Genomic DNA, 15,599 nt, shown 5'->3' on the forward strand with positions numbered 1-15,599 from the left:
ACTGTAGGCAGCAGATCAAAATACACATGTTCCCATGACTACAGCAACAAGTGTATTGTAGTGTGCTGTGGGGCTCATTTGATAATTTTCCTCTTTTACTGGGATATTTTATGGTTACAAAACATGAACGTGTCTGTGCGACTCAAATGGCTAAATATCAATCCATGGGAACGTGAACTATGAAAGCATAGATATGTAAAATATAAATCTTCGGTATATGCTACTGTAGAAGTAATGGCATTGCTTAACAGATTTAAGAAATATTTGTTTTGTTTAATGAATGTATTACAGATCTAAATTATGCCAGAAATGACTTAAAAAACACTTGTAAAAGGTTAACATCATTCATGTAAGACTAAAAAAATCTGTCTGTCTACTTCAGTGTCAAAGTCAACAGTATAACCTCATGTATGCGGAAAAATGTGAACAGTATTGTTAAGGTAGATATATTTTCTCTCTTCAGTTTCACTTATGCCATCAGTATTCCGTCATTGGGTTTCTTCAACAGGCTAAATTAAAATGTTCTTTGCAGGGAAGAGCAGGAACATTAAAAAAACCTGTGCTTGTCCACAATAGATAATAGCACCAGTTTGATGATAAAAACAAATAAATAAAAAGCCCTTCAACATCCACCAGTAAAAAAGCCTGAGGGGACTTCAAATGAAACCCTGATTTGATCTTCCTCTTTGCATTATGCTGTGCCAGATGCATGCATCCACAGGAGGAGACCCCTGCTGAGGTAGGAGGAGGCAGGAAGGATGTCTGGGTAAAAGCTTTGTCCACCTCACTTCAAGTACTGGTACATCTCCTGGTCCAGAGTGATGACACCGCAGAAGGAGAGGACTTGAAGCAGCGAGCGTGTCAGACTCATCATCGCCATCTCTGACCTGGAAGGACAATGACAAGCTATTAAACTGAGAGGTCAAGTAAGGATAATGACAAGCTATTAATTAACAGCAACTATAAGTCTTTGCCATTATAACCCTCTCTTCCACCATAGATGTGTTTGAGTAGGAGTTTGCTACATATACTACCATCTTGAACAGCAAAAACATTGCTTTTTTGCCACAAATGAGCCTCATCATTTGACCTCATGCATTGGCATTTGCACATGTAGACTATGGCACAGCTTGATGAGTCGAGTGCTGTGTTTACCTCAGGGCGAACTCAAACTTGAGGCTCTCCCAGGAGGTCCAGAGCCAGCGGAAGAGTCTGAAGCTGGGTAGCACCCTGGTGTCGTCCGCCTGGATCTTGCCCCAGCCTCCCACGGCACTAAAGCCAACACACACACACACAGGCTCAACAACAGGCAAGGCGCACACAGCGTAACAGCACTACAGCTGAGGCCTCAAAGTTTCATTAGAAATGACAATTAATAAAAAGGCATTGTAACATTGGCGTAGGTAAAAAAAATATATATATATATCCCTTTAGTTGAGTAAGGGTCTCAGTTTCTGTCCATATCATTTACTTTGAGAAGCCAGAAGTGGGCTTACTTCACTGAGCAAATTATCCGTATGGCTATACCTCTCTGGTTAAAATCTATGATAAATAAATAGTTGCACTTGCTTACAGAAATTAAACTCATTGATAATTATATCTCCTTGATTCACATTGATCATTATCTTGTGTTTCGGATTATATATATATATATATATATATATATATATATATTTAAAAAAAAATATATATATATATATATATTTAAAAAAAATCTATCGTCACTCCAACACATTCAGTCGTGGTCCGCCCACCTCTTGGCCATGAGGAAGTAGCGATCGACTGGTGCGCCCAGAGCGATGTTGATGCTGCGCACCGTGTTGATGTTGCGGAACACGAGCAGCATGGGCCGCGGCAGGGCCTTCAGCACCCGCATGATGTTGTCGAAGTGGTTGGCGGCCATGTCGCGCATGTACGCCGTCTCCTCCCGGCTCAGGATGTTCCCCAGACCCAGCTCCCCCATGTTGATTGGCCGCTGCAGGAGCATCTCACAGAACAGGAAGTAGTCTGACGTACAAGGAGCCAATGATGGATGACAGAGAGATAGATCAGCATGCTAACTAGACTGAAGAGATATACAGGGTGTGTTGTTCTGTCTCTACAAACCATTGGAACATCTATAATACACTTATTCATAACTAAATGAATGAATAAAACAATTTACACTTTTGAACAATTTAAAAACTTTTTCAGTGAATGTAGGATGACTTCATCAGCAGATAGACAAACACTATCTGTGGTGCAGATTCCAATGCACGCAAAGTAGAGTGGTAAATATTATTTGTTGATCACAAAACTAAATTTGGATTAATCAAATGCATGGCATCAATGCAAAGAACAGGAGCCCCCTAGTTAGATTATCTCGTACCATGTAATTTATGTGACCTTTAACCTTTCAACACCACAATTAATGCAGTGTCACACAGGATCTTGAATAACTAGGACACGTTTCTATTGCTGTGCAAAAGAAATGATCGAAGTGTATGGCGCTAACCTTTGACCCCAAGATCATTGGAGTACGTCTTCATGCCTGCATCATCCCGCAGAATGATAGCACGCCAGAGCTTGCACAAGGCTACTCTGTCACTATCAGAGAGGAGAGAAAAAGAGGGAGGGGTGTGAGAGACGGTAAGCCAGAGAGAGGACAAAGGCAGAAAGAGAGGAACAGAAAGAAAGAGAGGATAAAGAGAGGAAGAGGAAGAGAGAGAGAGAGAGAAAGGATAAAGAGGGGAACAGGCAGAGAGAGAAAGAGAGTGAGAGAAAGAGAGGATAAAGAGAGGAACAGGCAGAGAGAGAGAGAGACACACACACACACACACACACACACACACACACACACACACACACACTGGTTCAAGGCTTTCATCAGTTATTCATTATGTTGCACAATCCACTGCTTGTTTATGTGGAAATCCTTCAGGGCAATTAGCATGTGTAATTCCCAACTCTCTTCATCTACTCTCAAGTAGTTTCACAACATATTACACATGTTCATCTTCAAGTGAAAACACATTACTGCACTTCACAGGACTCCAGACAGTGCCGATACGATCCAGCATTCCCAGGCATGCCTACCTTTTACTGAGGTACTCGTAGAGGCCGTGATCCAGGAGAACCAGCTCAGCCTTCTTGTCTGGCCCTCGCCGCACTAGCACTGAAACACAACACAGTTGACTGAACTTGAGTGACATGTGAGGACACAATCCAACTGCCTTGGCCCCGCAGGCAAAGGCTTCCCTTCACATTTTGTTGATACACTTATGGAAAAAGGCTACCGGCAAAATCGGCTGTTTACACACTTTGCCTAAATAAGTGAACACTGAAAGGCTTCTCAGTTTCCCCCCCAAATACACACACACACACACACACACACACACACACACACACACACACACACACACACACACACACACACACACACACACACACACACACACACACACACACACACACACACACACACACACACACACACAGTAGGTATGGGGGGAAAAAATCGATTCAGTTACAAATCGCGATTCTTGTGTGTGACGATTTTTTAATCGCCACGCTGCCTCAAAAATCGATTTGTCTAGCCTGCTTTTAATTATTGTATATAAGGCGGGAAAACATTTTGCCGCTTATAATCCTACATATTGCGCAATGCATTCTATTCGTGAGTTCCTTACAGCTAGAAGCTCAGCTTCACACATATTGATTTGACTGATAGGATCTAGTAAAATGTTACACTTCAACTACCCTTGGTAAAGAAAAATCTGACATCTGTAGCTCACAGGAACAAGTGTTCTTAATGTCACTATTATTGAGCACTTAGCACTTATTTCAACTTAAGTGTGCTTATGCCTGCTTCCATGTTCTAGTTATATTTATAATTTTACATGTGTACTTTACCTTCTACCATACATTTCACATACCTCTCTGATGATGATGATCCCAATAAACCTATTTGAATATACATATACGTATACGTGTCTAGATACATATATGGAAACATGTAATCGCTTCAATTAAATATGGAACCAATAACAATAAGCAACACTTTTGTGTTCTTACTGAACAAAGATAAAGACACTGACAGGGAAGTCAGTCTCAGCCCACTTTCACCAAAGTAACTATCTCAGTTGTAACACCATTATCAATGAGGACCTAAGGTTAAGACCTGAAGTCAGAGGAATGGAGTGGTTTACGTGAGTGAGAGGATCCAAAGATCTTGTGCTCAACACTTCAGTAACACATCCTTGAGTGGTCAAAGTTTTTTTTTGTCTAGCATGCTTTTAATTATTGTATAAGGCAGGAAAAAATGTTGCCGCTTAAAATCCTACATATTGCACAATGCATTCTATTTGTGAGTTCCTTACAGCTAGAAGCTCAGCTTCACACATAGTAACTAGGTAGGAATACAAAGGCTAACATGTTGGACTGCAAACATGTCAGACGTTAGTTCCGAATGTTTGGGTTGCCGGTAGTTGAAGACGGTGGGCTGACTGAGGTGATTCGAATTGCTTACCCCTAGAGGGGCACCATTGTGTCTCGCATACATTCCTCGTATAACGGCGATAGAGCATGAAAAAAAATACAATTAAACAACAGTGTCTAAAATACACGCTGTCTAAAGTGATTACTCATTAATTTATAAGATGTAGTCTTGAAAAGAAAAGAAAACTTTTAATCACGATAAATTTAGAATCATGAATTTCAAAATGTTTTAAAAACTATTGACAGCCCTTAATTTAAGAAAACTTGTACTGATTCTATTTCATTTACCTTTTATTTATTGTTTAAAAGTAGCGTACGTGGCATTCATTTCTTAATCTGTCAGTTTGTGTGCAGTTTACAGGGGCTATACAATAAAAGGGCACATTTGTATTTATTTTCTCTATTGGCTGCCCTGCAGTCATTAAGTTAATGTTAAGATTTAGGAATTCAAGCTTGAAATTAAACTTGGAAAGCTCAAAGTGAATTAGACTGTGTTGTAATTGAATGTATGATTCAACTGTTTTCCATGGTCCAGTAAAAAAAAAAATAATAACCAAAAGAAAATGGCAAGAAATTGTTATATCGAATCACTTGCAAAATCGCAATACCCACAGAAACGCGATACCAGGGTTTAAAGCAAAAAAAAATCCTGTGCCTGAACTTTTTTTGAATGTGGTTGAGTGCGAGGGGGTGTGTGGTCCGGTGGTGCACACATTTACAGGGTCAAAAAAAAAAAAAACATTTAGAAATGAATGATGGCAGATTATGGTGGGACTTTTGAAACTGCAATCCCAAGAAGGTCAGCAATAGTACTCCACCTCACTACAATATGGTACTAACACATGTAGCATTTACGATTTCTCTTGATATCAAGTTTTGCTGCTAAGCTTTGTCCTTGGAAGATTTCAAGATGACCTACAATCATAAGGTGACATGTTATAAGGGTATGTGAAATTCAGTCAGTGGAAGAAGATTTGATTTGCAACCATTTCATTGAGGATCTATGAAAAAGGACAGTGATCCACTTTTTAAACCGTTGAAGTGCAACAGTGTAGATAATACTGTGGATTTATATTGCAACAGTTCCATAATTACTTTGTTCAAAAGAAATAATCGTAAATTAAAATGTACATATTTTATTCTAGCAGTAAGTGCTGAGGCATTGGCTATATTCATGTTCCTGCCTGGCAAGTGTTACGTTTTGAATGCATTGTCATCTTCATCCAAAAAACGAACGAGGACATTGTCTATGTTGTTGTTGGTGAATTTGTCGACATTTAAGAAAAACATGCCGTTTTTTAGCTTTTCCGAAATACGTCTTTTGGACTCTGGTGTTATGCCATGTGTTAAAATAGCTGGCATGCTGATTGGATATTGACAGTTTATTCAAAGCAATTTTGACTTCAGCGATTTTTTGGCATAAATTCAACAGGGGTTGGGCGAGCCTGGAAGACAGATTGTGTTCTGCGATGAACGTACACAAGCGTATTTCAGGGCACATTAACGGTCAGTTATTGATGCTGGTACATCTGATGTGGTTGTAAAAGCGTTGTGTGTTGGATAGCGCGAACTGCTCTATGAGCGGGTGATGAAGTGGAAGCACTAAGCACTTTTCCCCCGCTAGTTGCATACAGAAGCTTTCTTGAGCTCAAGAGAGCACCTGCTTCTCTTAACTTCTTACACCGGCTACCAAAAGGCTTACCGTCCTTCCCCATCTCTTCTATCCATGCCCAGCGCCATGTATTTTTCAATCCTTTATCAACTAGGAGGGCATCATCCCAAGGATTCTTGAATTTACTCTGCTTCGGTGTGACAGTATCTCTACGTTTGTCTCTACGTAGCATAAGGCAGAGCCATATAGAAAAGCCGGTGCTGAAATCACATTTTCACAAGACCCGCCCCAATCTACTTCTGATTGGCTAATAATGTTATTTTGAGCGCCTGAAAGTTGTGCTCCTTTCATATCATTGGCAGACGAACTCATAAACTCGAAAGTAATGGTGATGATATCGAGACGTGTGTTAAAAAAATATATATATATATAATTATATTAGACTTTTTTTCCGCAGCCAAACGCCACACGCCGGAAATCCGGCACGGTGCCGGAATGCTTTAATCCCTGCGATACATATCGAATCGCCACCTAAGTATCGTGATAAAATCGTATCGGGAGGTCCCTGCCGATTCCCGTCCCTAAGACACAGACACAGACACAGAGACAAAGCGGACACACACACATACATTACCATTGCCTGGGTGTGGATCAGCATGAATGAATCCTGTATAAAAGATCTGCTCGGCAAATGTCCGAATAAGCTTATCTGCGGTCTGAAAACACACAATTGAGGGAGGGAAAAAGGGAATTGTTATATTCTGTATTTACTCCTGACACTCTGCCTCTGGAAAAGAAGACTGTGGACTCAGTATACTCACATCTTTTAGGCTAAGGCCCTGCCTCTTGATTTCTTCCACATTGTTGACTTTGCAGCCCTCACAAAACTCGGCAGTCAACACCCTCTTCAAAGTGGAACAGTTTATCAGTTTACACAGGTGGACAGTGACAGGTAAACAGCAGACAGTAAGCGTATAAGTATTCATGAGGGGAAATGAACAAGCCCACGCTTGAGTGCGTAAATACCTTGCTGGTGTAGTCCCAGAAGACTTTTGGCACCACAATGAATTTGAAATGTTTCAGCTCTTCAGCACAGCGCTCGGAGTTCCTGGCTTCATTCTCAAAGTCCAGCTCCTCAGCCAGGGTGCCCTTCAGGTCCTGGAGAGCAGAGTAGTGTAAACCGATACACAAGTCAATTATCTATCACTCACTCACTCACTCACTCACTCACTCACTCACTCACTCACTCACTCACTCACTCACTCACTCACTCACTCACTCACTCACTCACTCACTCACTCACTCACTCACTCACTCACTCACTCACTGACTGACTGACTCACAGAGTCACTGACTGACCGACTGACTCACTCAGTCAGTCAGTGACCGACTGACTCACTCACTCACTCACTGACCGACTGACTGACTGACCGACTAAGTCACTCACTCACTGAGTCACTCACGGACTGACTGACCGACTGACTGACCGAGTCACTCACTGACTGACTCCTGTAAAAATTAAGTATAAAGTCCTGAGATTTAAAACAAACAAAACCAAACTAAATTTGTTTTTCATCTATCGCTATGGTAACAACAACATTCGGTGGCCTTGCAGCTGAACTGCTGCTGTTTTGTGCTGACATAAAAAGGATTTCTGAGGAACACTCTGACAGACCGACCTTGAGGACCCAGCGGAAGCCGAAGCTGGGGTGCATGAGCTTCACGATGTCCAGAAGGATCTCCACCGTCCGGATGTCACCTTCAAAGCGATCCCGCAGGTCTATGTACTGAACCTGGCAAAGGTATTCACATATATCACAAATATTCATACATACACTTATCCTTAAATTCCCTTCTATACTTCCCTTACATCCAGCAAGCATAAATAGGATCATCTTTTTTACAGAAACATTGCAATAACATAAAATGACTCCATCGATTCCTAAGGTTTGGACCATGTGTGATCAGCACAGTGACCAGAAACCACATACCTTCACAGCCACCACCGTCCCATCATGCAGCTCTGCTTTGTGCACTTGGGCCAGGCTGGCGGCTGCCACCGGCTCGTAGTCGAACTTTTGGAACATCTTCTCTGGAGTTGTATTGAAATCTTCCTGAAAAAGGGCGTCTACCTATAGAATTTTTTTTTTTTTATTAAAGTCATAAACTGAACTGAAAGCCCATATAATGGGCAGATTTTCAGTCACGCAGTAGCACACAGCACGCAGACAGAGGCAGAAAGCAGGTTTTGCCCAAGTGGATGTTTCAACTACCCACAATTCCTCACAGCTGCTATACCAGGCCGCAGGCGCTTGGGTTAACTCTGAGAGAACAGGAGAGCTCACCTCCTTGTACCTGCGATTGAGGGCCTTGTCCTCCAGTATGCGCAGTGTGCGGACGTACTCAGGGGGCAGCAGATGGTTGAAGGCGCACAGGCCCTGGCCCAGTTTGACGTAGAGGCCTCCGTTCTGCACGGCTCCCTCCACCATGTTGTCAGCGGCCCGCTGGTGGCACGCTGACATACCCGCCGCATACGCCGGGCTGCTCTGACATGAGACGACAACACACCACATTACTACCACAGTGATGCTTGATGCATGCTGTACTTACAGTGACACTATACAGTGGTACTGCACATATCCATCTATCTATCTATCTATCTTTCTATCTATTAGTGACAACAGCAACAAGTATGTGGGTAAAGAAAACAAAGGTATAGAGAACATCTATTTCTGCTGTTACTAACATACTGTATTTACAGTCCTGCGATCATTAAGTCTGATGATCAAGCCTACCTCATCCATTCCCCTGAGAGCAACATTGGATGTCCACCAGTAATCTACGGAGATCACCATTCCAACATGCAAAGACCTGAAAGAAGAGATAGATGACTTAAGACCGCTGATCTCCTGAGAATAGGTGATTCATGGCTAATAAACAACTTCAGTTTAATTTGCACAGACGCGTTTCGGCCTTAAGCCATCGTCAGTGTGTGACTGACTGACGATGGTTTAAGGCCGAAACTCGTCTGTGCAAATTAAACTGGTCTTATTATTAAGGAGAAAAGCTTGAGTGTGGTTTTTATTCTACTAAAAGTTAACATTCTTTTACTCGCACCCGAAAACGCATTTATATTTTTTTTAAAGTAGAGAGCGCCTATCCCTACTAATACTAAACAACTTCAAACGGCTTGGGAGACTGGATAATGAGACAAATAAACAGAGACAGACAGACAGACAGACAGACAGACAGACAGACAGACAGAGACAGACAGACAGACAGACAGGCAGACAGAGACAGACAGACAGAGACAGACAGACCTACAGAAGCGCCCCAAGCCTTCTGATAAGATCTTCATCCTCCTCCTCTCCCTCGGCTCAGATACTGCGTACTTGACTCCCACCAGCACCGGCGTGCCCACGGCAGCTCCTAGCAGCATCTTCTTCATGATTCCCCAACTCTTCCCTACTCTGCAGGATGGAAGACAGACACCATCTATGAGCGGTGCATACATGACACCTTCATCACAGGTATATACATATGACTTACATCCTAACCTCTTGGAGGTGTAGGATAAAGTAGAGACTGGTTTTGGCACTGACTATCTCAATGAAACTCAGTTCAGCTTCATTTGAAACCTAAATATCAACCTGAATTCCTGCAAACATTTACAACAACTCCAACTCCTTGAGACCTGTGTTTCAGACACCAGTACCAGCAACATAAATTTCAACAGCCGTACTGAAACTCGAACAGGGATCTCTCTGATCAGTGATTTTCTTTTACTCAAGACTGACGTGGAGGTGCCCCCACTGCAGGTGTGTTTGCGTACCACTCTCCTGTACCAGTGGCACACCTGAGCCCTTACCTGTGCGTGCTGAAGGGGCTACGGAGAGGCACATGAGGTGAGGCATGGAGTCGCTCCAGCAGGGACAGATGATGTCGACACAGGCGGACCTACAAGACGAGCAGAACAACAGATCAGTACAGTAACACTGTACACAGACTAAAGCGAAATTTATGCTACTCCGATTTCGAGACCAACACAGGGAACGCCTCTCCCATTTTAACCTCTCTCTCTGAGCACCTCGGAGAGGCGGTCGTGCACCTACTCATTTTTCTAACTTCCCGTACGAGAGCCTCGGACTAGAATCTGGCCCATCAATTATAATTTATCTTACACACCGCATATGGTCATGTATACAGAGGCGGAGATCCCATTTCTTTGTAGGGGGGGACAATACATGAAAACATTTCAGAGAGTAATTCCTGGGGGGGGGGGGGGGGGGGGGGGGGGCCTGAAAAAGTTGCTGTCTGGCCCTATTGCCCTCTCTCTCTGTATGCTTTCTTCGAACTGCTTTTGCAGGACTAGACAGCTAGCTAACACAGCTAAGCTTCAAAGATGATACATTTCAAGTGAAACCACAAGTCTTTTTTTCTCTTCAGATCTGCACCGCTGAATCTGGGGTATGTTCCACGTGCTTCGTTACTGCACTTTACTGGAATAAATATTGCGCACTTTACTGGAAAAAAGATTGAGCACTTTACTGGAATAAAGACAGATTGCTGCATCAACCACAAAAGAAACTCCCTTTTTCCTACAAACACAGATTGCTACATCATCCACAAAAGAAACGCTGGCGGGCCAGAATTGGTCCGGGGGCTGGCTGCTGACGGCTCATGGTGTAGGCTACTGGGCTGATTGACTGAAACAGGGAGCTGACAGTAGCCCCGCCCGTTGGAAATAGCATTAGAACCAAAACACTGCAAAAAACAAGTAAACAGCAAGAATTCTGGCTCACAATGACCAGTTATGTGCCCAACAAGCCCACAGATTAGTCTTCATTAGGTCTAACAAGGTACACCTGATCTCAACTGGTGACGTTTATAAAAGAAACCTGTCCAAAGAATCATACTTCACATCTTCAACCTCACCACCATGGGCAATACCAAAGAGTTGTCCAAGGACGTCAGAGATAAGATTGTAGACCTGAACAAGGCTTGAATGGGCTACAAAACCATTGGCAAGCAGCTTGGTGAGAAGCAGACAACTATTGGTGCGATTACTTGTAAATGGAAGCAACATCAAACTAATGTTAATCGCTCTAGGTCTGGGGCTCCATGCAAGATATCCCCTCGTGCGGTATCAGTGATCATTCGAATGGTGCAGAATAACCCCAGAACTACACAGGGGGAGCTTGTGAATGATCTCAAGGCAGCTGGGACCACAGTCACCAAGAAAACCATTGGCAACACACCACGCCGTCATTTTTTGAAGTACTGCAGCACTCGCAAGGTCCCCCTGCTCAAGGAAGCGCATGTACAGGGCCATCTAAAGTTTGCCATTGCACACTTGAATGATTCTAAGGAGGATTGGGAGACAGAATGTGGTCAGATGATACCAAAATCAAGCTCTTTGGCATCAACTCGACTTGCCGTGTTTGACATGGGGGGGGGAATGCTGAATATGACCCCAAGAGTACATCATACCCACCATCAAGCATGGAGGTGGAAACATTATGCTTTGGGGCTGTTTCTCTGCCAAGGGTACAGGACGACTCCACCGCATCAAGGGGAATAGGGATGGGACCATGTAACGTGGAATATTGGGCTTGAACCTCATTCCCTCCTGAGATGTGTGTAAACCTGGTGACCAACTACAAGAAACTTCTGACGTCTGTGCTTGCCAACAAGGGTTATTCCACCAAGTACTAAGTCATTTTTGTCAGTCAGTTTTGCTAGGGGTTCAAATACTTATTTTTTTGCATCAAATGCAAATAAAGTCATAAATGTTATAAAATGCATTTTTCTGGATTTTTTTGTTGATATTCTGTTTCTCACTGTTAATATACACCTACCATTACAAATATAGATCACACATTTCTTTGCAACTTTATAGTAGGGGGGGGACACGTCCCCCCTGTCCCCCTCGGGATCTCCGCCTATGCATGTATAGCATATAGTATACTAATGAATGTAGTTTGGAGTACAGCCAACATGTTGCTTGGAGTAAAGCCATAATCTTTCAAATCAACTCCAAGCAGAATAGATCCTTAAATGAACAGAGTGGTGCGTAAAGTTTAGTTTTTTAAGTTCACATTTCTCCTCATGAACTTCAGTCAAGGGGAAAATTCAGAAGTTACTGTATGTGTACAATGCACATGTTGATTTTTAAATTACATGAAGAACTTTCGAAAAACCCTACTGAGAAGCTTTGCAATAGGTCAGTAGTGAGTTCAGGTTTCATTTGAAAGGAAATGCACTTTGCTGTTTGTTAGATCTAAAACAGCTTAAAAACAACCATGCTGGGGAAAGGAGAGGCATGAGAGAGCGTGTTCATCAAGGTTACAGCAGACAATCTCGTCAAGTGGATTGTTTTCACTGGCTGACTACAGAACAGCATGTCTCTAAACAGCCAGCCTGATGTATACATAGGGTGCCATGTCAGGGACATTTAAACTATTGGGCTCCTCTTCTTTTTACATGAATGTAAACAGACCACAGATCTGTAGCAAAATAGGAGCCTCTGGGCCCATAAACTGAATGCACTCATTTCTATTTCTAATCAACACTGTACTAAGTAACATTCTAGGCATACTGGGTCCAAACGTGTTGTCAGAACAGCTGGCAGTCAGTTCCATCTCTAATAAGGCAGGAACCCTGAACACATCACGAAATCCACTCAATGTTTTCTATCCTGACACTGCTATCAGTAGCCCTCACTGAACATCCTGTTCTCTACACTCCCAGGGGAGCTGAAGGACAAGGCTGCTGCTAAAGATGTCTAAGAGGTCTCTCTGAACAGGGAAGGGGACAGGGGGAAGAGATGCCCTGTGCTTTTTGGGAATGATTTTTTTTTTGGGTAGGAGTCTTGGGCTGGTTGAGATAGAGAAGGAGAGTTATGTCCAGTTCCTCTTTTTTCTCTGAGACTTCAATATGCGGGGGGAGTGAGACAGAGAGGGTGGATGATGAGGTCATTGGTGAGTCTGCTGGTGATTTTACTCTCCTTGGTAGATAATAAAGGTGGTGATAGTGGTTACTCTGTGCCGTCTGTATTCTGTATCTACCTGTGGTGAGGTGTCTTATGGTCCTTCATCTTGGTCGAGGGCAGGCTGAAGAAACATTTTTATGTGCCCCCAGAAGAGATCAGAACTGTCAATATAAATCAGACCTCTAGGATGCAGGTTCTGCTCAGCCATGTGTTGAGACCAAGCTGCCAGGGAAAACAGATTACTTCCTCAAGCTGACAGAAGCCCTCTGATGACAAGTATATAAAACAAGTAGTCCGTTAGCGCCTCGACCATAACCACTGGCTCGCTCCTTTAAATCTCCTTTGAGTGACCGTCCTCATAAGTCTTGTGGATGACAAAGCTAAAAAAAACCTCTAACATCCATCCCCACTGGTCTTGTGTGTGCTTGCCAACCTTGTTCCCTCGCTTCCACTTCCAGTCCCCATACTTTAGCTTCTATTAGGGAATAATTTACTCAATAAAGTAAACAATGCGTTCACACTCAGAAAACAACACCATATCTGGTCTCATAGCAGTTACAACAATACATTGTGGAACTTAAGTTGTCTTCCGACATCAGCCAGCAATCTCCAATCCCGCACTTTGCCTCATTTGCCAGTACTGGTGTTCACTTTCCGTGTTAACACTTTTACGTTTAAAAGAAAAGGCAGGCAGGTGTTGTGCTAAGCCTGAAATTAAGACGAAGTATCAAGAGTCATTGTAGCCAGGCGTCATCATCATGAAGTTAAAGCCATCCCTTATTTGGGTAAAGAAAAGTATTAAAAAGTTAACGTGTGTTTGGTAACTTGTATTCGTCTATAGGGGGCGCTGCAACTGACACCTTTGAATAGATCAATAAGCTTAAAGGTGCATTAAGGATTAATAGGTATTCGCTAAAGGTATGCTAGCAGCTAAAACTAACGAAATCTCTTGAAATGTGCTGACTTTGACATTATGACAAACTAATTACTCAACGACTGTGCTTACACAGTCAAACATCAATCATGTGCAACACAAGACTAAGCAAGACGGCAAATAAGCTACTTACTAGATCGGCAGAAGGTAATCAAAGTCAGGTCGGCGGGCATCGGCAGGCAAAACTACAGAAGGCAGTTATATGCCTATCAACCCTGCTATGCCATTGGCACGGACGCAATTCTCCATATTAAAAGTCATTGTAGCGCCCCATTTTTTTTTAAGCTGTTATTTTAAGGTTAAACTGCTTATCCTAACCCTAATCCTGAAGCATAATTGTTGCATATTGTGCCTTTAAGCTACGATTTTGAAATTGGGTGAATACTTGGCTATTTTATTTGATTATTATTTGCTCACACCTCCTAAAATTAAATTTGCCTCAGTCAACAAAATGGCTAGAGTCATCAAAATTCAGCAGCCTATAATTACAAAGTCACACCCATTCTAATATTGACTCCACATTCTATGCTGGCATTTTACTGCAATGTAAATAATTGCCACCATCGACATTTGTCCTACACTACTTACCATTGTAATAGTAACCCTACGAGTATACCCACTATGTTGTTTTGTATGCATCATGTATATCATATGATGTTTGTTTGTATGGATTACCGGTACATTTACCACTTGTAAGCTAGCATGCTCATTATGCTATGTATTTATTTTGCTGTGTTCCTGATTTGTCCTGATTACCATTGAGTATTGTCTTGCCCCTATGGCCATTGTGCTCGCTCAAGCCCTGTGCTCTGTAAAGCGACTTGAGAAAATTGTATTGTTCTGGCGCTATACAAAATTAAATTGAATTGAATATCGCAAACACCTAATGCACCAAACCCTAACAGAGTACGGTCTACACATTTCCACACTTAAATTTCACACAGAATAAGATAGACAACCAACTTTTTAGGAACATAATCATTCAAGACAACCCGCCTTTCTCGGAACAAAAATGATCCCCTGAATTCCGCTATGCGTAGACTACGTCCACTCATTGCTCCCGGGTTGTTGTACCTTGTCTTACATTAACATCCCTCCGAAAATAAATGATTAACGTGAACTACTACCAAGTCTGATCAGTTGCAAATCACTGACTTGCTAGCTAACATCGATGTTATATACTAACAGTAACGCGCTTACTCATGTGGCTGCGTTTATTTTGAACTTAACCATTGTTAATGTTAGCTTGTAACTCTTGACACCGTCTAGCATAACCGGCAAGACCTTGATCTTATAGCCATCTGCCATACTACCACACTGACATTGTAGAACGTTAACGTTACCTTGTTTTCTACTTGATTGCATGCTTGAACCACAGAATATCAGCAGAGGCTAAAGAAAAAACTTACTGCTCTGAATGTCTCGGCAGTCATATTTCGTTCAGATTTATGCCATTAGTAGTGGACTGCCATTCGGTCTCCGTTGGTGTTACCTCGAATGTCACCGTGCGAATGCTCTGCTGCTCACGGAGATCATTAGTTGGCTGTTAGCGCAGTGCGTAGGAGATCACGTGAGAAGTGGTCCGA

General features: G+C 42.5%; 1 protein-coding gene across 1 annotated transcript; it reads right to left on the minus strand.

Moving 5' to 3' along the window:
* Positions 1 to 68: 68 nt before the first annotated feature.
* Positions 69 to 15,546, minus strand: adck5 (aarF domain containing kinase 5). The gene is made up of 15 exons (XM_080836386.1): positions 15,423 to 15,546; positions 9,957 to 10,045; positions 9,409 to 9,558; positions 8,884 to 8,959; positions 8,434 to 8,634; positions 8,080 to 8,220; positions 7,768 to 7,881; positions 7,115 to 7,246; positions 6,910 to 6,993; positions 6,723 to 6,804; positions 3,076 to 3,154; positions 2,495 to 2,586; positions 1,755 to 2,007; positions 1,156 to 1,272; positions 69 to 887 (listed from the first exon to the last, which is right to left on the minus strand). Exons 1-15 carry the CDS (start codon positions 15,444 to 15,446, stop codon positions 785 to 787), a joined length of 1,737 nt encoding a protein of 578 aa, XP_080692512.1. The 5' UTR covers positions 15,447 to 15,546; the 3' UTR covers positions 69 to 784.
* Between the last annotated feature and the right edge of the window lie 53 nt (positions 15,547 to 15,599).

The sequence above is a fragment of the Sprattus sprattus genome (assembly GCF_963457725.1).
Source record: "Sprattus sprattus genome assembly, chromosome: 4".
Lineage (NCBI taxonomy): Eukaryota > Metazoa > Chordata > Actinopteri > Clupeiformes > Clupeidae > Sprattus > Sprattus sprattus.